This window comes from Melanotaenia boesemani, chromosome 21 (assembly GCF_017639745.1).
Source record: "Melanotaenia boesemani isolate fMelBoe1 chromosome 21, fMelBoe1.pri, whole genome shotgun sequence".
NCBI classification, from domain to species: Eukaryota; Metazoa; Chordata; class Actinopteri; order Atheriniformes; family Melanotaeniidae; genus Melanotaenia; species Melanotaenia boesemani.
Genome location: NC_055702.1, coordinates 24207500 through 24234950, shown reverse-complemented (window position 1 = coordinate 24234950; position 27451 = coordinate 24207500). Strand labels below are relative to the sequence as shown.

At 40.9% G+C, this 27451-nt stretch overlaps 1 protein-coding gene across 4 annotated transcripts; it reads left to right on the top strand.

The window, feature by feature from the left end:
* Positions 1-26: 26 nt before the first annotated feature.
* itgb4 (integrin, beta 4) lies at positions 27-27447 on the top strand. 4 transcript variants are annotated; one of them, XM_041974299.1, is made up of 43 exons: positions 27-383; positions 3952-4034; positions 4503-4585; positions 4793-4894; positions 5026-5230; positions 5316-5412; positions 5527-5698; positions 7661-7924; positions 9414-9503; positions 9585-9707; positions 10245-10412; positions 10512-10588; positions 10695-10903; positions 11136-11239; positions 11334-11429; positions 11565-11697; positions 11790-11915; positions 12280-12398; positions 12486-12519; positions 12607-12801; positions 12937-13040; positions 13124-13182; positions 13314-13337; positions 13429-13577; positions 13668-13847; positions 13946-14094; positions 16655-16862; positions 16965-17282; positions 17363-17535; positions 17651-17831; positions 19426-19563; positions 19649-19831; positions 19919-20047; positions 20690-20845; positions 22364-22531; positions 22626-22778; positions 23054-23188; positions 23759-23908; positions 24029-24217; positions 24297-24452; positions 25355-25519; positions 25620-25739; positions 25858-27447. In XM_041974299.1, exons 2-43 carry the CDS (start codon positions 3959-3961, stop codon positions 25986-25988), a joined length of 5991 nt encoding a protein of 1996 aa, XP_041830233.1. In that variant the 5' UTR covers positions 27-383; positions 3952-3958; the 3' UTR covers positions 25989-27447. The 4 variants fall into 4 exon arrangements, with proteins under 4 accessions (XP_041830233.1, XP_041830235.1, XP_041830234.1 ...); XM_041974301.1 differs by lacking the exon at positions 20690-20845 and having other exon boundaries at positions 28-383; XM_041974300.1 differs by lacking the exon at positions 23054-23188 and having other exon boundaries at positions 28-383.
* The last annotated feature ends 4 nt before the right edge of the window (positions 27448-27451 follow it).

Genomic DNA, 27451 nt, shown 5'->3' with positions numbered 1-27451 from the left:
CGCAGCACTCAGTCATATTCAGCCAGTTGCTCTGAGTCTCACTGTGTCTCGTATCCCTCCACAGTGCAGACTCGAAAACTCTTGCACACACTCTTAGACACACACCTGACTGAGCATAGTTTAAGAGCAAAAAAGTCAATATTTGACCAGAGCAGACAGGAGAGAAGAAACAAGAGACAGAAGAGAAAAGTATTTTAATCTTTTTGGGGAGGGGGTAGGACTTTGAACTTGGACAAGAGGACGAAAAGGCTTTTTTTTTCTTTGTTGGCTTGTTTTTTTTCCCCTAACAGGTGGATACCAGACAAAGGAGGAAATAACTTTTCTTATTTTTCCGTCTTATTGTTGGACTTTTGGACTTGGACTGGGCGAAAGCAGACTAAGAGGTTTGTTTGATCAGTAATCTCTTTGTTTCTAGCAGTAAATTTCATAAGGGCACCTTTGTTTTCAATGCCCTTTACTGAGTGTTTTCAACTGAGCATAGCAGAATTGACTGGCTTTATGCCACTTCATATCTGCGTATCTTTTGTGCAAGGTGAATGGCTATAAAGCTGGTTACATAACTTTATATCAACCTGCGTGGTTACAGAACTGCATGCAAGCTTGAATCTCAGTTTTAAACCAATTTAGATTTATTTTAGTGTTTTTTCTTAATTGAATCCCCGGTTTCATCCATTATTTATCGCTTCCACCACATCACAGATAATAATTCAGCAAAGATTAGATAAACTGGATAAGCACAGATGATAATTGTATTTTTATGTAGACTAAATGAAATACAGAAAACTTTAGCTTGTTTTCTGTTTTTTTTTTTTTTTTTTATGGAGGATAACTGAGGATTTCCAGATGTTTTTATTTGTTGTTTATTTGTTTGACCCCCAAACTTGTTACAAAAGAAGACCCCCCCCCCCCCCCCCCCCCCCCCCCTCCTCTCAATGATGGGCCACATCCACGCCCAGCAGTGGTATGTTCACCTGGCAAGCGTGTTGTCTGTAGACAAACGTGTGCAGCTTTAAATTCAGGGAAACGGCCACTCATCCAGTGTCGGTCTTTCAGAAAACAAACAAACAAAAAATAAAAAAACAAAACAAAGCTGCATGAGTAACTGGAGGCTGTAATTTCACTGTCATCTTGAAAACCACCTGCATGCCTTTGATTTTGTCTGATGTGTGGAGTTCAAAAGGCTTGTTTTCACTCATGATGAAGTCTGAAGAAGAAAGGTTGGTTTGTTTTTTGTTTTCTGCCCTGACCCACTCGGGTCAGTGATTTATGTGGCACATTATACGCCACCATCTCTCCCACTCAAGCACACACCTCTAACCAGCTCAGGTTCACAGGGAGGCGCTAAGGTGCCTTTCCCATGTGCTCCCAGGCTGTGTTTTTAACTTGGGCAGGTCATTCTCTAGCCTGAGGGTGAAATTCCTTCTCAGAGTCATAAATCTTCAGGGCACAAATCATCACTTTTTGTACATTCAAATTGCAGCTGCCCACTGAGATAGTTAGAGAAACATTTTGTGCCACACAGTGTTCTTTGTTCAGAGTCCACCTCCTGTGTTTACTGGAGTTTTTGGTTCTTTCTATTAATCAGATTGTCCTCCATCCAAGATTCCAGCATAAAATTACAGAGTGGTTTTCTTGTGAGGAGTGTACAGAGCGTGCTGTCTGGAATATTTCCAGGTCCCACCCTGTATCCATTCTTTCCTGTCATGATTTCTGCATTACACTGTGTCATGCCTAAACAGGCTCCAAAATTATATGAGACCAGCAAACGTACACCAGTTTAAAACTGCATGAAAGATATGTAAGTATGAAGAATTTGTCAGTTCAACTAGATCACAGTAAATTCTGTTATTTCCATCCATCCATCCATCTATCCATCCACCCGTCCGTCCATCCATCCATTTATTTTTATGGCCATTTCGTCCAATGCAGGGGTCTATGCAGATGGTTGGATTTTATTTTTACATATGATGCTCAAACTGTAAATTGTAAAATACTCCATGCCAATATCTGTTGTACAATTGATCCCCATATTTCTGTCACTTATTGACAGACCTCAGAAGGGCGTGTCTCTTCCAGAGAAATTAGCCAACAGTGTTTTGAACATGGTAGTTCCACTGAATAAAGGTGCAGGCTGGCATTTAATTGAACCTGTGCACCAAAAGTACCTGCATGATTTTCAGGGCAAGGTGCAAAAGAGAAACCCTGTTAGCAAAAATGTTAAAAATCAGACACTTTAAATCTGTATGCAAGTTAATAAAAGCTCAGTTTAAAAAGGTCGGGACACTTAGAAGATACTAAACAAATCGAATGTTAGGAGTGAGATATTTTACCATTTAATGAAAAATATTAGCTCATCTTGAATCTGATGGCTGCAACATGTCATGTGTTGCATCTCTTCTTCTTTTAACAGCAGTCCATTCAGCAGTCAATATCTTTGCACCATGTATGATGAATTTACAAGTTATTTTACTCTTATTCTTATAAACATCCTAAAGCTGAGACCAGCTGGGTCTTTTGTAGAGGAATGTTGTTCCATTTCTGTATAATGTAGGATCCTAGCTGCACAACAGTTCTGGGTCTTCCTAGTTGATCATACTTTGAATTTCATGATGTGACAAATGTTTTCAGCTAGTTAAAGGTATAAACTGCAGGCAGGCCAGTCCAGCACCAGGACTTTTCTACTATCAAGCCATGCTGTTGTAATACATACAATATTTAGTCTAGCATCGTCTTGCTGGAATATGCACGACTTTTCCTGGAAAATGTTATTTTAGACCATGTTTTGCTCCATAACTTGCATATATTTTGCAGCATAGATGGGGCCTTTCCAAATGTGCAAGTTCCATTTGGACAAACACACTCCCCACACCATCAGAGATGCAGGCTTTTTCAGCTGAGTGCTGATTATGAGACAGATGGTCTCTCTCTTCTTAAGTCCAGAGGACAAAAAAAAAAAAAGTCAAATTTCAGTTAACTTTCCTTCAAACCATTTTAGATGAGCTTTAACCCAGAGAAGACCTATGCATTTGTGGATCATGTTTGGAATAATAATAGTAGTGAATTAGATTTTTATAACGCTTATCTGGGTACCCAAAGCACTTTACAGTGAATCCATCATTCATTCACTCCGCATTCATACATGGTGATGGAAAGCTACATGTGTAGCGTCAGGTCCCTGGGGCAGGCTGATTTTATGGCTTCTTCTCTGTAGGACGGAGCTTTAACCTACACTTTTGAATGGCATAGTGAACTGTGTTCACAAGCAATGCTTTCTGGAAGTGATCTTGACAGATTCTGGTTTTTAATGCAGTGCTGTCTGAGGGCCCAACATTAATGAGATTCCAGTATTAAAATTTGGTCATGTTGCTTCTCCACAAATATGTCTCCAAGTTTTCTGAATCTTTTGAGGACACTACAGCCTGTAGAGGACTGAATATTCAGTGTATTTGCTATTTTATGTTGAGGAACAGTATTCTAAAATTGCTCCACAATAGATGTTGTTTTCTGCACAATCACCAAACCGCTGCTCATCTTTTCCTCTGAGAGACTCTGCCTCTCTGAGGTGCTCTTTTAACAAACGTTCATGTTACTAACCCGGTGCTCAGTAACCTCATTATTTGCAACATCTTCCTTCAACTGTTTCATTTTAGCATGTTCCCCCACCCCAAATTTATTTGAGACATTTTGTTGCTTTAAAATTCAAGATAAGTATATTTTTATGAAATAGTAAAATGTCTCACTTTTGCCATTTGATTCATTTTCAGGGTTTTATTTTTATATTTTAGTTCGTAAGATTTGATGGTTGACCTAATTCACCTGTTTTTGCAACTTTAAAGTGAAAGTTTTGGTTTGAGTTTTGTTTCCATCAACAAAAAAATGACCAGAGGACAAGAGTCTATCTGACTCCTGTCTATAACAGCTGATGTGTGTCTGTTCTTGTTTCCTTTACAGGGAGGAGATGGGGAGATGGACCTTACATCTCTTAGTGGGGCTCGGCATTATGGTCGCCCTGCTGACCTGTTGTTATGCTGAGGGTGAGGACCAGTTTTGTCTCTATTGACAACAAATAAACAACAATAAATCCCTCAGAACATTTATGAAACATTATATCTGATCAGTGTCTGGTTCAAGTCAGTGAAATGTAGGGCCGTTGTAGTTTAGAGGAGATTTTAGATGTCATGAATAGATTACTTTCTATTCATTTGTATTTTTTCACCCACTATTTCAGGCAACTGTGTGTGACTTCCAACAGAATATCACAGACCAAACTTTTTTTGCGATGATATATTTTTAAAATTCTGTTTGCGTGTTGCTTTATTACTCTAAGGAAACTGTTTTGATTTTAAACTGTGTTGGGAGAAACTAACATGTTGAGCTAAAATCAGTGTTACCACAGGTATTCTTCATATTCTTCATGGGTTTAATTCTCTCTATTTCCCCGTATGACTGTAACTCTTTCTGACCCTATTCTCTTGCATTTATCCCCCACCGGGCCCCAACAGGGAACTACTGCTTTGCTTCGAGGGCTAAGACATGCTCAGAGTGTCTGCAGACAGGGAAAGGCTGCGCCTACTGCCCTGAAGAGGTGAGATCGGAAAACTGCAGGGCTGTAAACTGATGAAAGCCATAGTTTTGAGTCTTGGATTGCTCCAGATCCGTGTTCTAATGTGCACAGTGTGGTGTAGAGATTGAGCACATTTTCTTTTTCTTGACAAGTGTTGAGTCCATTCATTCACAAATATCCAAACAGTGAAAATACAAAGCTTACAAATAAAACTCCCTCTTCATTCAGACATTTAATGGTCCCCGGTGTGACCTGTATGAGAACATGGTCGCCCATGGCTGCAGAGCTGCAGCTATCATTACCGCCAAAAGCAGTGTGACAATAGACAAAGTAAGTCTTCATCACTCACATGCCTTTTCTAATCGTCCCATCACTTTCTGACATTTAGTTTTTGAGACAGTTTTAAATTAAATCTGAACTTTCCGTTTTGCTTCCCCCTCATTGCCTCTCTCACTGCGCAGGCTCAAGCAATTGATGTGAAAATCCAGCAGTCTCAAGTGTCACCGCAGCAGGTGAGCATGGCCTTACTGCCAGGAGATGAGAGACTGATGGATGTGCAGGTGTTTGCTCCAACCAGAGGCCCTTTAGATCTTTATATTCTTATGGATTTCTCAAACTCTATGGAGGATGATTTAGACAACTTGAAGAGAATGGGCAACCAGCTAGGTGAGCATAATTGCAGTGAAGTGTTGTTACGGTTTGTCAAGCGAGCTGTATTACTGATGGGCAAATGTTGTTTTTTCCCCTGTAGCCGGCCTGGTGGAGAAGCTGTCAGATGACCACACCATTGGATTTGGAAAGTTTGTGGACAAAGTGATTGAGCCTCAGACTGACATGAGACCTTCCAAGTAAGAAAAATGACAGAATGAAAGTTTAGCAGATAGATGCAGTAGCGTTGTCAAAATATACCATGCACGCCACTTTCTAACTCTCTTTTGTTCATCCACTTTTAACTTTCTCAGACTTGCTCAGCCATGGCCCAACAGTGACCCTCCGTTCTCTTTTCAAAACGTCATCAAACTGACCAGCGATGTGCCCTCCTTTGTCCGTGAGCTCCAGAAGGAAAAAATATCCGGCAATCTGGATGCTCCTGAAGGAGGGTTTGATGCCATTTTGCAGGCTGCAGTGTGTGGGGTTAGTAAAAAATACTAATCAGTTGTTTCTTTCCACATTAGCTTAAACCTTATGTCAACAAAGAAGGTCTAAACTGTGACTTGCCTTTTAATCCTGAATTAAATGTTAATTTAGTCAAATAGTTTAATTTAAAGTGCAGATCAGTACAGTAGTCTTTATTTATTTAATACTGTTGCAAATATGTTATGTTTATTTCCACTAGATTTTGCTCAGTAACTGACATTGATGAATTATTTACAGATTTTGTGGCTCCTATTATTTTTTATCACAAAATGTTTATTAGTTTTTAACTTGTTGATCCACTAATGACGTATTCAGTCAAACTGCCAAGTAATGATGTGTTTAAAGCAGCTATAATTCATCATCCTGTACTCAGTAAAATGTCAATGCGTTTTCATTTAACTTCATGAGAGCAACAAAAGTTCATTGTTGTGGTTTTCAATCCTGGACCTCTAAGTTTTGGTTAAACTCAGTATTCTTACGACATTTGTTTGAAATGTTTTTAACTTAAATGAAATAACCTAATGTGTAGAAAAGATAAAAGTAGTCATCAGGAATCAGACAATGAAGAACTACCTTAAAGTGCAGTATCATTGATGGCCACTGGGTTGTCTCCTAAACACCCCTGGCTCCAACAGACTCCTATTTTTAAAAAAAAAGAAAAAAACATCTATTTGTCACCTAAAATGCTAAGTCAGTCATTATAATGTATTAACTCCTTCTGATCTATTTGATAGCCTTCTAAAAATATATTTCTTATTAGGGAATACTTTGTTATAATATGTACATTTGCCAGTACATGAGTATTGGGTTGGATCCATAGCAGGTAAGTATTGTAATGATACTTAGTGCTCATGTCAGCATAAAACCAGTTTGTTGAAACCGTCAGACTTAATTCCTGGTTTCATTGCAGGGAATACCTCCTTCTACAGATGCCAGTATATTACAGTCATTTAGCAGATGCTTTTATCCAAAGCGACTTATACAGCACACAAATAAAAATGTAATCCTTCAGTTGGATATTGTAAGAACAACAAAGTGTCTGTGGGCCCAGTCATCACCTGCAACTCCTGCAAAATCATTGTTATGTTGAAAGCTTCATTTCTGCTGCCCAGCAAGTGGATAAAATTTAACTATTGCACTTTTGTCCACATTCCCATTTGGTATTAGCATGTTTCCTTTCACAAATAGACATTTCTAAGTGTGTTCACATCTAGAATTACAGTGTGTCCTAATATGTGTCTAGAGTGATCACTTGTGATCAGATCAAAGCTACTAGATCTGTATGCAAATAAGAAACTTTAACCCTGAAACTTAAAAAGCCCACAATTCTCTGTAGAAGTTGCTGCCCATGAGGCATACCATTGGAAAACTCATATTTTATGATTTGACTGATGCAAAACATTATATAACACAGTGAGCACAGCAGGGATGAGCAACACTAACAACACAGCCTATAAAGCTTCTAGATTTCCACTGACTGGCATTTACCTGAATAAATGTTCCTTTTTATTACCAACAATCCAGTTCAGCAAAACTTTTCACGTACACAAAAAAGAAAAAATATTTGTTCAATATATTAAAGAGACTGATGTTGCCCAATTTAAAATCATAAATATTTAAAAGATAAAAGATTGGTAGCAACTCCATGGCTCAGTATGTGGTCCCAGGTCATATTTGTCTTCAAGCTGCTTACACCTTTACTTAGAGCTGATCTTTTAAATTTTTTTTAAATTTTTTTTCTTTATTAGAGCTGCCCATATTAGTACCAAATGTGAATGGGGACTTTAAGAACATTAGAAAACAAGTATTTTTTTTTTTTTTTTTTTAAAGCAGCTATTTTCACTTTTTTTCTTAAAAGTTTTCTGCCCAGCAAATGTTGATTTTTCTTTTTGCCTTTTTTTGTTTGTTCTTACTTTCTACTAACTTCTGCTCCCATTTAATCTGGTACACTTTTTCTAGGATAAGATCGGCTGGCGCGAATACAGCACACATCTCCTGGTGTTCTCCACGGAGTCAGCCTTCCACTACGAGGCAGATGGTGCAAATGTGCTGTCTGGCATCCTCCCACGTAACGACGAGCTCTGCCACCTGGACGCAGATGGCAAATACACAGAGGCTACAAAGCAGGATTACCCTTCAATACCCACACTGGTCCGTCTGCTGGGAAAGCACAACATCATCCCCATCTTCGCTGTCACTAACCATTCTTACACATATTACAAGGTTAGTCAGCTGTACTTTGTAATGTATTTGCTTTTTCCATTCATCCATCCTTTTCTACTGCTTATCTAGGTTCGGGTTGCAGGGCAGCTGCCCTACAGGCCGGTTGATGCTCCCTTATGTATGTAAATAGAGACGTCCATTTCAAACGTTTCAAACCGTACGTCGCTGTCCTCATACTGCCATGTGTCTTTTGCGTTGCATTGGTTATTAAGTCAATTCCATCACTAGTGGGTAGTGCTAAGTTCAGAATTTCCTCCCAAAAGCCGACATCTGTTTCAGACACTGTTTGACAGCAATTATGCATCAATTTAAAATTGTTTCCAACCACCCAACACGTTCTAAACACTCGACTTTCTTCAAAAATTCACGCAATTTCTACAGTTGTCCTCGCCTTCATTCTTCTGCTTTTTTGTTCTCTTCCTGATCCTCTTCTTCTTCTCTGGTTTGTATTCTTTTGTATTCTGCTCAGTACTGCCCCCAGGATTTCTGGTGGTATTGCTCTGTCTTCTGCGTCAAGCGACGGATAGCCAAGCTCCCTCAAAATGGACCAGATTACGTGTGTAACTGACGCAGAAGAAGGACGAAACTGTCCGTCCGTCTGCATGTCCATCTTTTGCCACAAGCATAAAAGAGCCTTAAGCAGGGAAGCCCAGATTTCCCTCTCCTCAATCACTTTTATCCGTTTGATCCTGAGGTGTTCCCAGGCCAGCTAGAAGTCGCTCCACCATGTCCTGGGTCTTCCCTGGGGTCTCCCCCTGGTGGGATGTGCCCGGAACACCTCACCAGGAAGGCATCCAGGAGGCCCAAGCCTGGAAACAAACCCTCACTGAAAACAAATATTATTTACTGCTGGCAATGCGGACCAAGCTATGGTCCCGGTCATACATGGACAGGACAGCTCATATTCCTGCAACACCCCACACAGGAGTCCTCAGGGGACATGGTTGAACACCTTCTCCAAGTCCACAAAGCACATGTAGACTGGTTGGGCGAACTTCCATGACCCCTCCAAGACCATAAAGTGGGTCTGGTCCACTGTTCCACGACCAGTATGAAAACCACACTGCTTCTCCTTGATCCAAGGTTCTATTATAAAACTAATAGACTCCAGCACCCCTAAATAGACCTTACCAGGGAGGCGGAGGAGTGTGATCCCCCTGTGGTTGGAGTACACCCTCCGGTCCCCCTTTTTGAAGAGGGGGACCACCACCCCAGTCTGCCGGTTCAGAGACACTGTCCCCATTTTCTATGCAATGCTGCAGAGGTGTGTCAACCAAGACAGTCCTACAGCATCCAGAACTCCAGGTAGACCTCATCCATGCCTGGGGTCCTGCCACAAGGAGCTTTTTAACCATGTCAGCCCCAGACATAGAAGGGTCCCCGCCAGGGTCCCCTGACTCTGCTTCCTCGTCGGAAGACGTGGGATTTCTTTTCATTTTTTTTAATCTAGATTCTAGGCCCCAAATTAATTTTTTTGTGTTGTGTGCAGAAACTCCAAGAGTATTTCCCCATTGCTGAAATTGGGATACTTCAAGAAGACTCATCCAACATTCTACAGATCATGGAGACTGCCTTTGAGGTAAATACTTGCAGTTGCTGGCACTCAATTGAAATTTATTGTCAATTTTTTGTGTGCTGATCCTCTGGTGTGACCTTTCAGAATATTCGCTCTAAGATGAGCATCCGTGCAGAGGACAGACCCAAATCTTTTGAGACTCAGTTCTTGACCACCAGTGGAGAGGTTGTACCATACGGCGCCTTCAACGTAAAGCCTGGAGATATTGTAGGTGGCAAAAGAGGACCTTAATATTTAATTACATGTTTTAAACATGAAAATATGAAAGCCTTAAATCTCACAGCAACACATACTTTGTACTACAGTCTAGCAACAGAGAGGCTTATTCTGTTTTTTTGTTTGTTTTGTTGGTAGTGGTCAAAAATGCCGCCACCTTGTGGTGGAAGTTACACATTAATACCAAACACTGGTTAAGAAAAGACAGTCTTATACCGAGACAATATTCACATTAACTGTTTGAGTTCTTATAATTACATTTCTGTTTGAAAATGATTAGGTCATTACCCACCCTCATTAAAATAATGTTGAATTTTGAGGAAACTGTAATAAGTAAAAATTCATTTAATGTCAGAAATAATTTTACTTGATGCCAAAACACATTTAACAAACTTAAACATCATGAAACATTAAAGAGTCTGTCCAAATGTATAGACAGTTTAGTTGTTTTTGTAATATTGTCTAACGCTTAAATGCATGTGAGCCTAAATATGTGTATCTGTGTGTGTGTGTATATGTGCTCTCCAGGGTTCTTTCAAGATGCGGCTCAAAGCCAAACGAACAAACAACGATGAGCTTGTCTGCAAGATGGCTCCAGCTGAGAAAGACGGCACAATGAGAATCAAACCTACAACCTTTAACACTGGCGTCACTTTGAATGCCTCAGTTCTGTGTCCAGTATGTGACTGTGAGAAGGTCAGACACAAATTTACACTGAAACATGCTAAAAACACCAGCTTGATTTTACTCATTGACTTTATTTATGGTAGATTATTTTTTAAATCTTTCCTCCAGACCCCCATCCCTAAAGCAGATAGATGCCACGGCAATGGGGACTTGGTTTGTGGGAAATGTCAGTGTCGTGAGGGCTGGTGAGTTTAATGAGGATTATTGCACCTCTGCCACATGATGGGCACGGTCAGGCCTCTGGGTGTAATAACGACTTCTTCGCTTGTCTTTATCGTCTCTGTCTTTCAGGCAGGGACCCTTCTGTAACTGCTCATCGACCGCTTCCGCTCTGGACACCAACCAGTGCATTGGTCCTGGCATGAAAGAGCCTTGTTCAGGCAACGGAGACTGTCTGGCATGTGGAACTTGTGTTTGCTACAACCCTGATCAGTTTGAAGGCGCCTACTGTCAGTATGACAAGACCCAGTGTAAAAGACATTCAGGCTTTCTTTGCAATGGTACGACAAGTTACATTTATTACATTTAACTTCTTTAAAATAAAGCTGAAATTGCTGATTGTACTGTATTTGATTCTACTTTAATAGGAATATTAAAATATATTTTTACTTTCTGCAGCTTTTAACAGCTTCCTGAAAAACATATGCTCTTATGATGTTTGTGGTTACCACTATTATTTATTTACATGTTAGTTTCTTAACATATAAAATAGTAAAATCTGTGTTTTCTCAGACCGTGGCTCATGTGTTATGGGTCAGTGTGCATGTACTGACGGTTGGGAGGGCAATGCCTGCCAGTGTCCCAAGAGCAATCAGACCTGTCTGGACAGCAAGGGGGTGAGCAGAGATGACATGTTTTGTTTGAACAGAAAGATTTTACCATGTTATCTTACATGCGGTCAGAGCCTGACGGTGTCTTGATGTGTGCCAGGATGTCTGCAGCGGGCGGGGTAAATGCGTCTGCGGCCGTTGCGAGTGTGAAGACTTTGGTCATGAGATGACTTCAACCTGTGAGCCAACCTTTCAGGTTTGTAAAAATATAAATGTCAACAGATGAGGATGCATTATAACATGACAAACTGTTTTTTTTCTACATCTAATACCTCAAAAGCCTTGTTTGGTTTACCTGACCTTCTTTTTTACTTTTGTTTTTCTTGTCTAGTTTCAGTTTGGTATGTGTGAGGGTGCGAGGACTTGCGCTCAATGTAAAGCTTGGAAAACGGGAGAGAAGAGGGACCAAAAGGAGTGTGACAAGTGCCAATTTAAAGTTATTATGGTGGATGAGCTGAAAGAAAGTAAGCATATAAAATGACATTAAGATAAGATCCATTGGACAGTACAACAATAACATCTACAACACTTACTGCTTGCGTGTGTGTGGTTTCAGGAGAGGACGTGCTTGATTCTTGCTCTTTCCGTGATGAAGACGATGACTGTACATACCACTACACTGTTGAAACTGATAGAGATCTCACAGTTAAAGACTTGGTGGTTGAGGTGCTCAAAAAGAAAGGTGAGCTGCAGTTCAGTACAGCTTTTTTCAACAAAGGCTTTTATTTTAATCAAGCTGTATTGTTATGTTAGATGTTATGTTTAACAAATGCATTTAGAATCTCTGAATATGTATTGTGGGGTTTGGTTTTACAAGATTATTCAACATTGGTGAGTTTTAAAAAATATTTTAGTTGTGATTTGAGTGGAAGTGATTGTGTTGAGCTGCATGTGATGTCGCCTCAAATCGATCACTAGATCTAAAATTAAATCTAATTAAAATCATTTTGTTGTAGAATTTATGATACCAGCAAACAATGAATCCTTTTCCAATGAATTGCTATGATATTGTGATTTATACTCGACTTTTTGTGTCACCCTGTCAGACTGTCCTCCTGGGGGTCTGCTGTGGTTGTTGCCTCTCCTCCTGTTCCTCCTCTTACTGTTGGCACTTCTGCTACTCTGCTGCTGGAAATACTGTGCCTGCTGCGCAGCCTGTTGGAAGGTACAAACACTCAAAGTCACACTCAAAACCAATCAGATATTTACAAATTACAGTTGAATTTATGGTCTTTGTCGTTCTTTGACACAGAGCTGTCTCGCCCTGCTGCCTTGCTGTCAGAAAGGTAAGGTGTTTGTCATGTTACATGCTTTAATCCCTCCTCCTCCCACTGGGGCCAAGGTGGAGTCATTTCATTTTGCTTTCTCTCCAGGTCGCATGGTGGGTTTCAAGGAAGATGAGTATTTGCTACGTCAGTCTCAGCTGTCTTCAGACTACCTGGACACACCGATGGTGAGGACCGGCCCACCCAAAGGAACTGATGTGGTCCGCTGGAAGGTCACAGATAATGTACACCGTGGGCCCAATCACCCCCAGGCTCTAATAAAACCAAACCCAAAAGAAATGAGTGAGTGCTAGACAGTTTAAGAAACAGACTCATGTAAAAGAAAAAAAACTAATTTAAAGAAACTGGGGACTCATTTAGTCAGCTGAATGAGGGAAGCTCCAACTTTTTTCATGGTTTCTCTTTCATCATTTGCAGTCCAGTTTCCGATTTCTCTTCGACTGAACAGGTTGTTCTCTGAGAACCTGTCTCAGCCCGAATCCAGAGAGTCTGAGCAACTCAGCAAAGACGTGGCTGACAATGTGAGTGTTTTTTACATTTTTTTGGGCATGTGTCTGTAGAAATGATGACTTCAACTGAGAACTGCATTTGTTCTTCTGTCCAGTTAAATGAGGTGTACAAGCAGATTCCTGGAGCACAGAAGGTGCAGCAGACATCATTCAGGTAAGATGTGTTAACCAGCACATCTGCTAACATCCTTCATGGAGCTGCCATGATTTTAAGATCTGAAAGATCTGGAGCTGGAAATGAAATGTCTTTTCTGTCCCTTACTGACATTTATTTGGTTTTTGCAGATTGCAGAGCAATGCAGGAAAAAGGTAAGATTCTGTTTGATAAAAGTAGATCATAACACAAGACGACATTCAGGTCATGCATGTCTAACTTCTCTGATCCTCCTGTGCTCCTCAGGCAGGACTACACCATCGTGGATTCAGTCTTGACTGCTCCTCGCAGCAGCTACCAAGATTTAGTCAAACTCACTGAAAAGAACACCCAGTCCGGAAACTTCAATGACCTCAAAGTGGTACCAGGATACTACACTGTGGCCTCAGACAGAGGTGTGTGGGAACTACTTGTGTGTTTTGATGACATGTTTATTTTTTGTCTCCACTGTGTAAATTTTCATCTTTTTTCTTCTTTCTCTGCAGAGGCCGCAGGAGCCGTAGAGTTCCAAGAAGGTGTGGGGTCAGTTGATGTTCACGTACCACTCTTTGTCAAAGAGGAAGATGATGACAAGAAGCAGCTGCAGGTCGAGGCCAAGGATGTGCCTCTGGGCATCGCAGAGATTGGAAAACGCTTGGTTAATATCACCATCATCAAAGAGCATGGTGGGAGGTTCAACGAAAAAACAGCTGATTCTTAAAGAAAGGGAATAATCTGAGATCTGGATGGCACTAAATGATTCTCCCCTCCCTCCTCTCCTCAGCCACCAGCATCTTCTCATTTCTCCAGCCAGCGTACACGTACAGCAGGCAGGACGGAGTGGCCAACATCGCCATCAGCAGAGAGATCATTGAGGATGGACGCACGCAGGTCTCGTACCGCACACGAGATCTCACAGCTAAGGATAAGAAGGTGAGCAGAGTGCTGCTTTATGTGGATATATATATATATATATATATATTTATTTATATATATATATATATATTTCAACAGGTCTTGAGATTAAATTAAATCAAATATTTATTTCTAAAGCACTTTTTTGAACAGAAAGTACTTAAACAATACACATAATAGTAATAAGACAAAATAAAATAGATTTATTCTATTCTATTCTATTCTATTCTATTCTACAGTCGTTTAGCAGACGCTTTTATCCAAAGCAACTTACATTTGAAAGTAAGAACAACACAAGCAAGAATTCAAAGAAGATGGGACGTCTTAATTAAGTTGTAGTCAGATTGCTGTGAGTCTAGTTGGACCAAGGTGCTGTCATGTAGTGCTAGAGGCAGTGCTAATTTTTTTTTTTGTAAGTCATTTTGTTTAAATACAAGATCACAAACTCATCAAACAATATCAACTTGGGCATAAGTGCACACAGCTTCTTCAGTACTTGGTTGAGCCAAAGAGCTGGACAAATCTTTCTAACTCATTCTGTTGAGTAGAAGAGTTAAGCTAAGTGTGGAAATACTCCTTAAACAACCGAGTCTTTAGCTTGCTTTTAAAAGTGGATAAGGACTCTGCGGATAGGACGGAGTTTGGTAGATTGTTCCACCACCGGGGGACAATACAGGAGAAGAGTCTAGCTACTGATTTTGCGTCACGTTGTGGTGGGAGCACTAGGCGTTTTTCGCTGGCAGAGCGTAACTGTGGAGAGGGAGTGTAGCTCTGGATTAAGGAGTGGAGGTAGACCGGAGCCGTTTGGGTTATTGTTTTGTAAGCCAGAAGCAGAGCTTTGAATTTGATGTGTTGCAACTGGAAGCCAGTGAAGAGCGAGTGAGAGAGAGTGGAGAAGAGAAACAAACAAACAAAAGAACAGAAAAAAATAACAGAAGTGACAAACTTTTAACATTAAACAAATATTTATCTGTAGCCTCAGGTTCAAATATAAGATTTCAAAAGAAATGAGTTATCTTCAGCACTTCACCTGTTGTTGCCCATACTCCACTAAAATACTGCTGGATTAATGGAAAAGACCGAAATACATGGAAATGTTTTGTTCACTGCAGGATCTTCAACACATTAACTTCTTCGAGAAAATTAGTTTTGAGCAGGTGTTTTTAAGAATTTTACCAAATTCTTCCATCCAAACCCTCCATGATAGAGGAAATGCTTTTTCATGACACCAATTGCACTGTAAATTGTCTGTCCCTCCTTTACACATTTTCCCTTTATAAATGCTGTATTTTCTCCCTTCAGGTCCTGTATTCCATTATGTAGTTTAGAGATGTATCTAACCCCTGGGATGATCAAAAAGACCATCAGAACACCTAATCCCATTCCTCCTCAAGTCCTCTCTCTTAAACATTCCTTCTATGTTTTGTCTCAGTTGTAGGAATTTATAAAAGTCATGATTTGTTAAACCTTGCTGTTTCAATTCTGGATATCAAGATAACACGCCGGCTGTTTTGAACATGCACTGTGGCTGATTCAGCAAAGAAACGCAAGAAGATGTCGGAGGAAGAGAGGAAAAGAAAGAGAGAACAATAGATAAGACAAGAGTCAAGATAAGACTGTTATTTACTGGCTGAAGAGAGCTCAAAGTACAAGTAGGATGTAAGATGGATGCTGAATTAGCCGTAGGCAGGGGAAGCATCACTGAGAAAATTATAAAGTTTTGTTGTGTCTTTAACAGCTTCCACTCTTTGAGCTATACCTAGAAAGGGTAGCTTATTCAGCCGCGATAGGTCTGATTTTATTGTTGGAATTAAGGGATTAATCTGGTCAGGGATCTGCTACATTTTGCAGCTACATGGAGGTCCTCAACTTTTTTGTTTGAATAGTCTTTCTTTTCAAGGCCTCTTTGCATCGCATCAGGAAAAAGCATTTCTAAAGCTCTAATAGGCAGAAAGTTAGTGAGATTAACCAAATCAAGTTGGAGGTGAAACGCTGTCGACGGCCGTTTGACATGCTGCATTGCAGAAAGAGGCTGACAGTTAAGGGCTGCTTCAGAAGAGCAAGTGAACAAAATGTGTCTTCTTGCAAAATACACCACACATAATCCAGATAATACTGCTGTAATCCCAGCTTACCTGGAAGTAATGTTTCTCCTATGTGAAGCTAAAGGAACAATGGACTGCCAGCACTAAGTGCTTTACTTTTACTTAAATAAAATAATATATTTCCAAGGGGCACTATCGCCATCAAGGGCCACTCCAACAACTTTAGCCACCTCGTGTGCACATCCATGGTACTACTAGACCATTTAACATGTTATAGACCAACAGCATTATTTTAAAATTACTTCTTTTCTGGACAGGGGGCCAGGATAAAGATATGAGAAATGGAGTGATACGATCTACTTTCTTAGTGTCAACTTGAGCATCAACATCCTGAATCAGCTCCAGCTGTCAGTTGGCTTTTGAGATGGTTATTTTTAACCTGAAATCTCAAATGGCAAGTGAATGAGCTCCCAGAGTCTGTAATTATTAGCAGAGTCTAAACTCATCTCATTTTCTTCTTTACTGGATTGTAGGACTACATGTTTGCAGAAGGAGACTTGTTCTATGTTCCTGGAGAAACTCAGAAAACAGTCCCAGTTCGTTTGCTGGAACTGGGTGAGAAAGACAGCTTGTTGGAAGACAAACAGGTCAAGCAGTTTGTGATGGACCTCAGTAACCCACGGCAGGGTGCCAAGCTGGGACGCTACCCTAGAACCACTGTCACCATCACGGATAAACCAGGTGAAGGAAATGTCAAATGTTCTGGTTGATATGTCTTTCAGCCTCACTCCAAGCTGATGCAGTGATCTTTAAAGTCACTTCTCTGCCACCTTCCTTATGCAGAACCAAGTGTGATGATGTTCAAAAAGGGCACTGAGAACTTCACCACATCAGATCCAAGCTACATCATCCCTGTGGTTCGTACTCGCAACCAAGACAGTACCGCCACTGTGAAATGGCGCACCAAGAAGGCTCAGCGCTTCGAGCTTTCCGGTCCTCTCAAGTTTGGTCCTGGAGAGACGGAGAAGAACATTGTGATCAACCCAAAAAATCACCCCGGTCCCATCCAGCCAGAGACCTTCCATCTGGAGCTTTTCGACCCAAGTAGCAACGCTTCTGTTGGAGAAAGAAGAACTACGATTGTTAATGTCACAGAGGGAGGTGAGACATTCAGGGACTTTTATTCAAGTTAAAGATTCAGTTTCTGGTGCATGTACTGGAACTTCCTCCACTTCTTGCAGTTCCAAGATCTCCAGAAGTTGCCCAGCTGCAGCAGATGGGCTTCATAAACCAGAAAGCCACCTCTCCTGGAGGTCACATTCTCTCCCCAGAAAACCTTAAGGCCAAAGCAACTGGACCCAGAAACATCCATCTGAACTGGGACCCACCTCCTGGTAACCCCATGGGATACAAGGTACATCAGATCAACGTGTTCATGACCGTCAACAGCCTTCAGCTTGAACTCATTTCTGTCAGTTTTGGTTTGTTGCTTTTCTCAAACTATACATTTTTTTTCTTGGTTGGTTTAGGTGAAATATTGGATATATGGCGACCCAGAGAAAGATGCTGAGGTCTTGGACGTGAAGACACCTCAGGCTGAGTTAACAAACCTGTACCCCTACTGTGACTACGAGATGCGAGTGTGTGGCTACAATGCTCTGGGAGATGGCTATGATACCGACATCGTCTCTTGTCAGACACTGGAAGATGGTAAATACTGTGGATGCAGGAAATTACAAGTGATGAGTTGAGATAGAACAAATGATTTGTCCAGTTATTGTAGATTTATTTCTACGTTTTATAGGAAATGCTTCTGAAATGTTAATTATCACTAAATAAGGGATTAATAAACATCCATAGCTCTTTCTGGCCCTTTTTCATACAGCAACTGTCTCTTGCAAGAGTACATGTGAGATTTTGACTGGTTTGGATGTCCATTGTAATAATACTGATGAGGCGCACGTTGATCGGCCACAGAAAGGACATGCACACATTGACAGACTCCAAAACAACAACAGCCCATCGTCATGGCGCACACATTGGATGATGAACCTGACCGGGCTGCGGCTTACGGAATTTGGTCATTTGGCTCTTCTTTGTAGTTTTTACATACATGCATTCACGACTACTGTATAAATATTTACATATACAGCATACACACACACACACACATAATTACACGCATAGACTAATCAGGGCAAACACCACATGCAGACCCTTGGCTGTTGCTGAGGTGGCATTTCTGTGCTTGTCAGAGCAAAACAGATAAAAATCTGACTATTTTCTTAACAATGTCAAGGAAATCTGTAAGGACTCACTGTTCAAACAGCAATGGAAAACTTTAACTGTGGTTAAAAAAATATATATATATATATCACAGTTTTACTTAAAGGGGTAGTGCACCCAAAAAAAAATATTTATTTTTTACTTACTTCTCAGTTAATTGTATTAATTAAAAAATACTTAATTGTGATGAAAACCACATATACTGTTGATAAAATTTGTATTTTTTAATTTATATATTAAAAGAAAACAAAACAAAACAAAAAAAAACAAAAAAAAAACAAAAAAAAAAAACAGAATTTTGTGGGTAAAAAGGCTCATAATGCCCTCTACAGGGTAAAACCAGGTTTTGTTTTTCGTGATGTAGAGCCGTCTCTACTTCACAATAAAATATTAAAAACCTCACAGCCCCTCCCTCCAGATGCAGTCAGGCGTGTCCTCGCCTTGCAGGCATAGAAAATAATGCCCACCAACACATATGAAGGGATATGAACTTATTTGGTGTAGATTTGCTAGTTTCAGACTTCTGTTCTTTCACAGAGTTTCTGATTAAATATTTCTGCAATGGGATGGATTTGTGCTTTTGAGGGGTGTAAAAGTAACACTCCGAATAAGATACCCTTAACTGTAGACCATTGTCAGTCCAGATATCCATGCTGCTGTCCATGTTGACAGACACAAGATGATTAGGACTCACCACCTCAGTACTGCCGGCACCGCAAGATGGTGCAGCACACAAAAAGGGCGCTGGATTGCCGATACATTGTTAATTGTATGAGTTTACATACATCATTTTTCTTTGTACTTTTTGAATATTATTTCTTTCATTTTTTTCTTAGACTGGATGATGTTTTCCTGAACTTTATTCAACAATTTCATGCCATAAACTACAAGGCCCATGCTTTTCATAGGTATCCTCGCTAAAAATCTTGGTGTCTCTTCCTAAGAGCAAGTTCATGTGCGACAAGCAGTAGTCTCTGAGTTTGAACTTACAAAAAGCTCCTGCTTTGTTTTCCTGCAGTGCCTGGTGAACCTGGTCGCCTGGCCTTCAACGTCATCAGTCCAACTGTCACTCAGCTCAGCTGGGCAGAGCCTGCAGAAACCAATGGCAACATCACCGCATACGAGGTCATCTACACACCGATCGATGATGAACTGAGTAAGAGATAAACCTAAAAGTGATAAAACTCTACACCTAGTTGTGTAAGACAGCTCCACCTCCTCATACTCTTTTCGTCACACAGAGCCAGTGGGAGCACCGAAGAAAGTGATGATTGACAATCCTAAGAAACGAATGCTGTTGATAGAAAACCTCCAGAGTGCCCAAACTTATCAATACAAAGTCCGTGCCAAAAACAGCGTGGGCTGGGGCCCCTTCAGAGATGCCTCCATCAACCTGGCATCACAGCCTGCCAGACCTCTATCGAGTAAGTCTGCTGATGAACATCCCTGGAGCATTTGTTGTTCAGCCTGTCTCACTGAAAAGAAATTCATGCCTGTCTTTTTGTCCCCAGTTCCCATTATTCCAGACGTCCCTATTGTGGATGCCGAGGCAGGAGAAGAGTATGACAGCTACCTGATGTACAGCAACGATGTACTGAAGTCACCAACAAGCTCCAAGACACCCAGTGTCACTGGTGATGGTGGGTACCCAGAACCACAACCACAAGCTATATATAACAGCTGATGGTGCAATCACCATGGATTTTATCATTTCAGTCCACATTCTCAGCTTCTCACCATCGCTCCTTGTTCTTTGGTGTTTTTATGATGGTCAGATGGACAGCAGATAATTATCAGATTGCAAAGGTTTTTTTTTTCCTCATTCCTACTTTTAATAATACCCCTCACTGTCAACAGGGACAAAAAGAGCAGCTGGAAGAGCTGTGAGGCTCAGAAACAGCATCTTTCTCATGGCTCTGCCTTGTTTTTATCCCCTCCATCTGGCAAGCATTTTTCCCACTGGCAACGTCTCAGCTATGCAGCAATAAAAATCCGTTTTTAAATCATCCCATATATGTGGAATAGACGTGCTTTGCAATGATTAACTGCAATGTCTTTCTCCACGAGATCTACTGGCAGCATAGTTGCTTTTCTGAAAGACACGCTCAAGTTGTTCCTCGTCATTTAATAATTTGGACTTAATTATGTAAACTAATATAAATTCATCATTGTAATCCCATAAATTTGTCACAGTTTCTTGTAATGTTTTAGTAAAACAAACACTTCTTCCCTGCAACTCTTTCTCTGCCGACTTGCATCTCTCCTGTGACTACAAAATCAAGACTGGAAATATATGAAGTTGGTGGGGTCAAACCTGGATCTTCGTAAGGTGTCATGGAAAAAGCGAGTGGAGATCATCCCTTATCGGCTCAGCACAGACACAGAGGCGAGCTCAGACGAGGTCCCCCACCCCAGCAACACTCAAACACCCTTCCCAGGTGAAGACCCCTGCTATCAGATCAGAAAGCTGTTGTGCACGGCCAGTCATGTTCCAGCAAGGCACATCACTTTCCTATCACTCAGTTTCGGGCTTTAGCCCTTGTGCCGTTGCATCTTGTTGGCACCTTTTCCGTCTCTCCTCCTGCCACCTGCACTGAGAGGAGCATTGGCATCAACTGCCCCGCCTCCAGTTGATGATCGGGAGTAGGCTTTTCCAGGCATCGGCTATGTCTGTTCTCTCTCCATCCCACTGGATATGTACTGATGAGGCGGCTTTCCTGCTGAGGGTAATGGCTTAGTTATTGTGCTGCAGTGTGGGGGAAAAAGTTATTTACTATATCCGGTCTCATTTCCTTAGGAGCAGTTTCAGTATTGACATCTTTTGCTTTCATCCTCCGGTGTGCATCGGTACCTCATGAAAACTCACTTTTTAAACATTTGAATGGCTGCATTTTTCCACAAGGGGAGCTGTTTAGACATATTTTTCCACATACCAAAGCAATACTTAAAGGTGCAGCATGTAACAAAATCAGAGGTCAATGACAGAAAAAAATAATATATCATTAAAAACTATGCTTCTGTTGGTATCAAATCATATGACTAAAATAACTTGTGTTTTTATTCTCTTAAAATGAATCATTTACATCTACGTGCTGTGGGTCCACATACATGGCAGCAGTCAAAATTGTGCCATAATTTTTACTACGGTGTCTCTCAATGGACAAGTGAGTGTGTGAAGTGATAACGTCTGAGCTTTAAAACTGCAGTGACTGCTGTGATAGGTGCTAACACCATCATTTGGGATAAGTAATGCCTTAAAAAGGACCAAAGAAGAAGATTTTACCTGCACACAATGTTGAAGTAGTTGCCTGTAGTGCAGTCATCGCTGCAGCTAAGATCACTGGATCCACTCAGATGAAAACATGTTTCTGTCTGGAAGACAGACAGCCGCCGTCATTTCACAACTGTGCTTGGGCATTGGAAGTAATTTCTATGCTCATCTTTAGATGAGTAATTCTTACACACATTATACCTTCAAAATCTGCAGAAGTTGGTGTGTTTACCATCTAGAAAATGAAATAAAAACTTGCAAGAGGCTTCACTCAAATGATGCTACAGCAGATGAAAATCTGCAACATGATCTACTATGACAGCCAAAAAGTATCAGAACTGACACGTCTGATTAAGGCTACGAGTTCACTTCACCCTCTTGAAGTTTTGAATTTTCCTGTTTCACAAACATACATTTTGCAGCTTACAAAGATCAAACCTCAAAAGGTTTAACACCCTTTTACAAATGAGAAATACAGAGAAAACGATAAGCAAAGTGAGGTTTTCCTCTCAAAGCTTGCAGGTGGCACTGCTGAAAAAACTGAACCTTTAAGTCCGAAACAAATGAAACTGGACCAGCTGACTTTGGGTTCAGGTGCTTCACATCAATGACACTGTAATTAGTTATCGGCAACCGATCTGCTGTGTGTGTTGACTGTCCTGGCTCTCGTTGTTGTGTTTCACAGATTACACGATGAATGGGAAGTGGGAGCAGAACTTCCTTTTCCAGGGAGGGTCAGTGACACGCAACATGTCGCCATCATCCTCTCCTATGTCCACTCTGAGCTCTAACTACAGAGGGGCCGGTGGCTCATTCACCACAGAGTCAACCACCACATACATGTCTGGACCTAGTAAGATGGACTCTGGGAAAAGCATTCAGGAAAAGTTCGAGAAAATATCCAAATCTCATGCAGCCGTACGCTCTGTATTTTTCTCTTCATGTAGGAAGCTCTCGTAAACAGAATGTGATTGGCGGAGGAGGAGTGCACTCATCAGAAGTCATCATGAGGAAGCGTTCGGAAAACCGAGGTTACACAGATGAAAATATCCGAGACTCTATTGTGATGGGAGAAGTTTCAAGCAGGTTCCCAGATCTTGGTAAGAATTTACTCCTCAGAAATGTGTCTCAGATAATGATGATGCCTCAGCAGGTAGGCTGTGCAAGCGCATGACAGTGATGGCTTGGACATCTGTTAGCAGGGCTTGGGCTACTGGCTGCACAGCAGGAGCTATGCTGACTGTCGCTCCTCTCCCTCCCTCCCCTTATTCCTTTTCTCTGTTTTATTCTTTTTGTTTACGTCACTCCCTCCTGCTGTTTCATCGTCCCTGCACCCTCCTCCTCTGCCTTCTCCTTTTGCTCACTGCGCCATCAGGTGGTTTCAGCTACACTGGGATGCAGAGCAGTACTCAGAGCCAGTTCAGCTACAGCCTGTCTCAGGCTTCCAGGGCCACGACCCAACCGTCAGACATCAATGAAGCCTTGTATAGTCTGGACAGGGTGCTCCAGGGTAAGTCTGCGGCACACAAGCAGGAAGCCACTGGGTGTATTGGCTGAGATTGCTGCGTGATGCGCTCTTCCTCAAAACTTCATTGCTGCTTCATTGAATGATACTTAGTCTGTATTCATGTTGTTTACTGTCACAAGTGGCCAAAATAGTGGTAAAGAAGGATAAAGAGAAGAAAGGTTGGCATCTTAAAATGCTTCTTGAAAAAGTTAAGTAACATTAAAACATATATGCCCATACAGGGATGATGAACTTTAGCAATGTTTTAGCTGCTTTCTGTGATTTAATGTGAAGGAAAGTGACTGTGTTACGGTCGCATATCGTCTCAAATCGATCGCTGGATCCTGAATCGATTCAAATTAAATGAAATCTCAATGAAAAGAGAGAATTATAAATATCTGCAGACATCAAATCTTTATCCACAGAACCAACATCATGTGATTTACACTCCCCACTGAACATGTAGTTAAAATCCAACATTCTGAGGGGTAATCTAAATGTCTAGTGTTTAAACAAAGGCTCACCACATATCTGACAGATTTCTTACTTGTTCTTTTTTATTTTGTCCATCAGATGCTCGGCTTTCTCCTGGTGTACCAGAAACCCCCAGCAGACTGGTGTTTTCTGCTCTGGGACCAACTGCACTCAAAGTCAGCTGGCAGGAGCCCCACTGTGAGAAAGACATCCAGGGCTACTGTGTTCTCTACCAGCTGCTCAGTGGAGGTAAAGGCATCAGTCAGTCATTTTTATTCATTTATTCAGTTGGGAACCAGCAATTCACCCTGTATTCTGTATGTTTAGCCGTCTTTTAGTCTTCCTGATCTGGCCTCTCTTCTCCTGCAGGTGAGACGAAGCGCATCAATGTGACCAACCCAGCAGAGAACTCTGTGATCATCCATGACCTGTTGCCCAACCACTCCTACCTGTTTAAGGTGAAGGCTCAGAGCCAGGAAGGCTGGGGCCCAGAGAGAGAAGGAGTCATCACCATTGAGTCTGCTGTGGACCCCAAGAGTCCCCTCAGTCCTGTGCCAGGTCCATAGATACTATGATCATGTGTTTGTGCAGTTATAAGAAGAACAAGGTATCACATTTTCTGTTTTGTCTCTCTCAGGTTCACCGTTCACTCTGAGTACTCCCAGTGCTCCAGGCCCTCTGGTGTTCACCGCTCTGAGCCCTGACTCCCTGCAGCTCAGCTGGGAGAAACCTCGTAAACCCAATGGAGACATCTTGGGCTACGTGGTAACCTGCGAACAGCTGCACAGTGGAGGTGAGTCTTTCTGAAAAAGCCAAGCAAAAAAACAAAACAAAACAAAACATGCTGATGTAGATGTGCATCTTCCAGGGGGTAATCCATTAAAGATACACAAGAGAGAGACTTACCTGAAACAGTCAGACTCAAACTAGTGCCATCTTCTACTTAAGCTTCAAGTTGTTCCACAAATTCAGCTGAGCCTCATTCAGTCCAGACCAAGATATCTACCAAGCCCAAATCAATGAATAAATGAAAAGCTAATGAAAAGAACAACACAAAAGGAAAAGTCAGCACACCATTCTTTTCATCAGCGGATCAAACACTGCTGACAGAGCTGTTTGAAGAATATAAGCTTATTTTCACCAAAAACAGGCAAAGCTGCACCTACTGGCAGAACCATCAGGTTCAAGTTACCGGGTTGACAAAGGAAGGGTTGGGGCTGCAATCAATATGGGGATTAGGGTTAATAAGCATATTAATGGTAAATACAGTTGGAGTTTTTTCTTATATATGTTTGCATTTATTGCATATAATGTTTGACTAGAAACTATGAAAAGGCTGTCATCTAATTTTAATCGATTTTCATATTATCTTATTACATGACTTGCTTAGCGTGAGTGTGGAATTCATCTGTAGTAACGCTCTTTTGGGAGTCTTGTTTCGACTTGCCAAACATTCTTTGAGCCCAGACTTTGATAAGCTTGACAGTTATCCTGGTCCAAAGCAGGCCTGGTCTCCAGCACTAGTTTCCATGGTAACTCAGCTGGGACTTACCCAAGCCACGCTGATGGAACGGAACTCTGACTTTGATTAGCCAGATTTATCAAAATGAACGAGACTTTCCCTTAATCATGGAATAGCCCTGTGATCTAAAAAAACTGAAATGTTCATTCTGAATCTGCTTCTGTCTCGTCCAGGTGACGTTCGTTCCTTCCAGGTGAACGGCGACAGCGCTGAGACCAGTCTGACTGTTCCAAACCTGGCTGAGAACGTTCCCTATAAGTTCAAGGTTCAGGCTCGGACCACGGAGGGCTTTGGTCCTGAAAGGGAGGGCATCATCACCATCGAGTCTCAGGATGGAGGTGAGAAATCACTCGCAGCAGTAGATGCTCATCACCAAACTGATGCATCTCCGTCTTCTACCAATACTCCCCTTTTTTTATCCCTTCTTGCTCTCCGTAGGGTCTTTATCTCAGTACAACAACCAATCAATGATGAGGAGGGATGTTTTTCACATGCCCACACAAGTCACCACACGAACCAACGTCTCCCACACCATGCTCGATGACCCTTACTTCTCAGGTACAAAGAAGTTCAACCTTTGTTCCCTTGTAAATAAGAGACATTTATTAAAGGAGAATTAAAACTCTCATGTAAACGTGGTCATTTATTCATGAATATGCTCTGCTTTGTTTTACAGATGGGATGATGATGACCACACAGCACACAGAGACCAGCGGCATGGTGACCCGTCAGGTCACCAGGGAAATGGTTCAAAGGAGTGTGATGGGAGGAACTACCGTCACCAAGAAGATGTTTTATGAAACCTAAAATATATATTTTACTAAACCCATACAGCATTCAGATTTCCAACACGATGAGGAATCCTAGATGAGAATCTCTTTTACAAAGAGTCTGCTTCAGACTACTGACCCACCACAGTGCAGGGGTTGATACCTTTATGTGGGAAGGAGATTCTGCTTCTAAAAAGAGAGGATGCCGCTTTCTCGTGTCTGTTACAAATGTGAGCTTCATTTTAACATTTTATAATCGTTGCAGCGCTGCTCTTGACATGTTTCATTTCCAGTATGCACTTCATGTTAGCAGATCTGAACAGAGGGAGTGGAGTCTAAGAGGGCTTTAACCCTTTAAATTTCCCACCACGAAAAAAATGTTTCTTTGCATATTTTTCTATTTTCCTTGGAACAATAATATTAATAATCAATGTTTTTAACAAATGGTTGCGATGATTAATAATAAAGAACATAAAGATAAAGAACAGCTAAATGCTCAAAGTTTGAAATAGCAATTGAATAATTACTATTTCAAATTTCGTATACATACCCAAATCCAGTGCTAGAGATTTATTTCCACTAACTTTTAATTCAATTTATTACAGTCTGAAAAACTTTCTCAACTAAACAGTAGAGCAGGACCTTAAAGGGTTAAAGAGGTTGGTGCAGGCCAATAATCTGACTGAGGTTCAGTAATCCAAAGTGACCTCCCCTCCTCCTTTCCTCCACCTTCCTCTAAGAGGTGTTTATCTGTTTGGATTTTTTCAGTTTAAATTCATCAAATATCAACTCATGTTTTTTTGTTGTTTTTTTTTTGCTTGCAAAGTTTCTGAAATGCATCTGTTTCCAAAATTCTTTCATTTGTATGTTCATCTTCACACATGTGATCCATTTCCTGAGGGATCGGGCGTCACCGTGGTGCATTTGGGATTTTTGTGCATAGATTTGTAGTATATTGAAATGTGAGATTTTATTTCATCAAGCATATTTAATATTTTAAGATCTTTACTTTTGAAAACTTATACTGAAGTAGCTCAGAACACTGAGTTACTTCTGCAAACATTTACAGGAAGCTTTCCTACTGACAAGCAAATCATTTTAATAACACGATCAAAAATATTTCATGGGTTCATTTTTTGTTTCTTTTCAGACGTCATTACGATGTCATGTGGATACTTTCATCCTATCTTCATGTGGCTGTTTTCATCGTTTTAGGTAACTCAGCATCGGAACAGCGTTTCAGAAAATTGGTGTTTGAAGACTGAAAGATTGTATTTGTTTCTACTGTGAGTCCTACTGTGGCTTCACATGTTGTTTAAAATGCTTTTGTATAGAATATTTTTACCAGGAAGAATAATCCAGATAAATTTCATAAAATAAAAACCAAATTAGTATTGATTTACTTTTAAAAAAATTCTATAATGTGATTTGAATTAGTTGAGCTTTTTTTAGCATGGTTTTTGTACACCCCTTCTGTTGCACTTAATAAAGATTTGTAGA

Excerpts from the sequence above, each read along its gene's own strand:
- itgb4 (XM_041974299.1), top strand. The coding sequence starts at position 3,959 with ATGGGGAGATGGACCTTACATCTCTTAGTGGGGCTCGGCATTATGGTC. Across the intron at positions 5,413-5,526 it reads ACTGACATGAGACCTTCCAA|ACTTGCTCAGCCATGGCCCA; the intron begins GTAAGAAAAATG and ends TAACTTTCTCAG. Across the intron at positions 11,916-12,279 it reads TGAGGTGCTCAAAAAGAAAG|ACTGTCCTCCTGGGGGTCTG; the intron begins GTGAGCTGCAGT and ends TCACCCTGTCAG.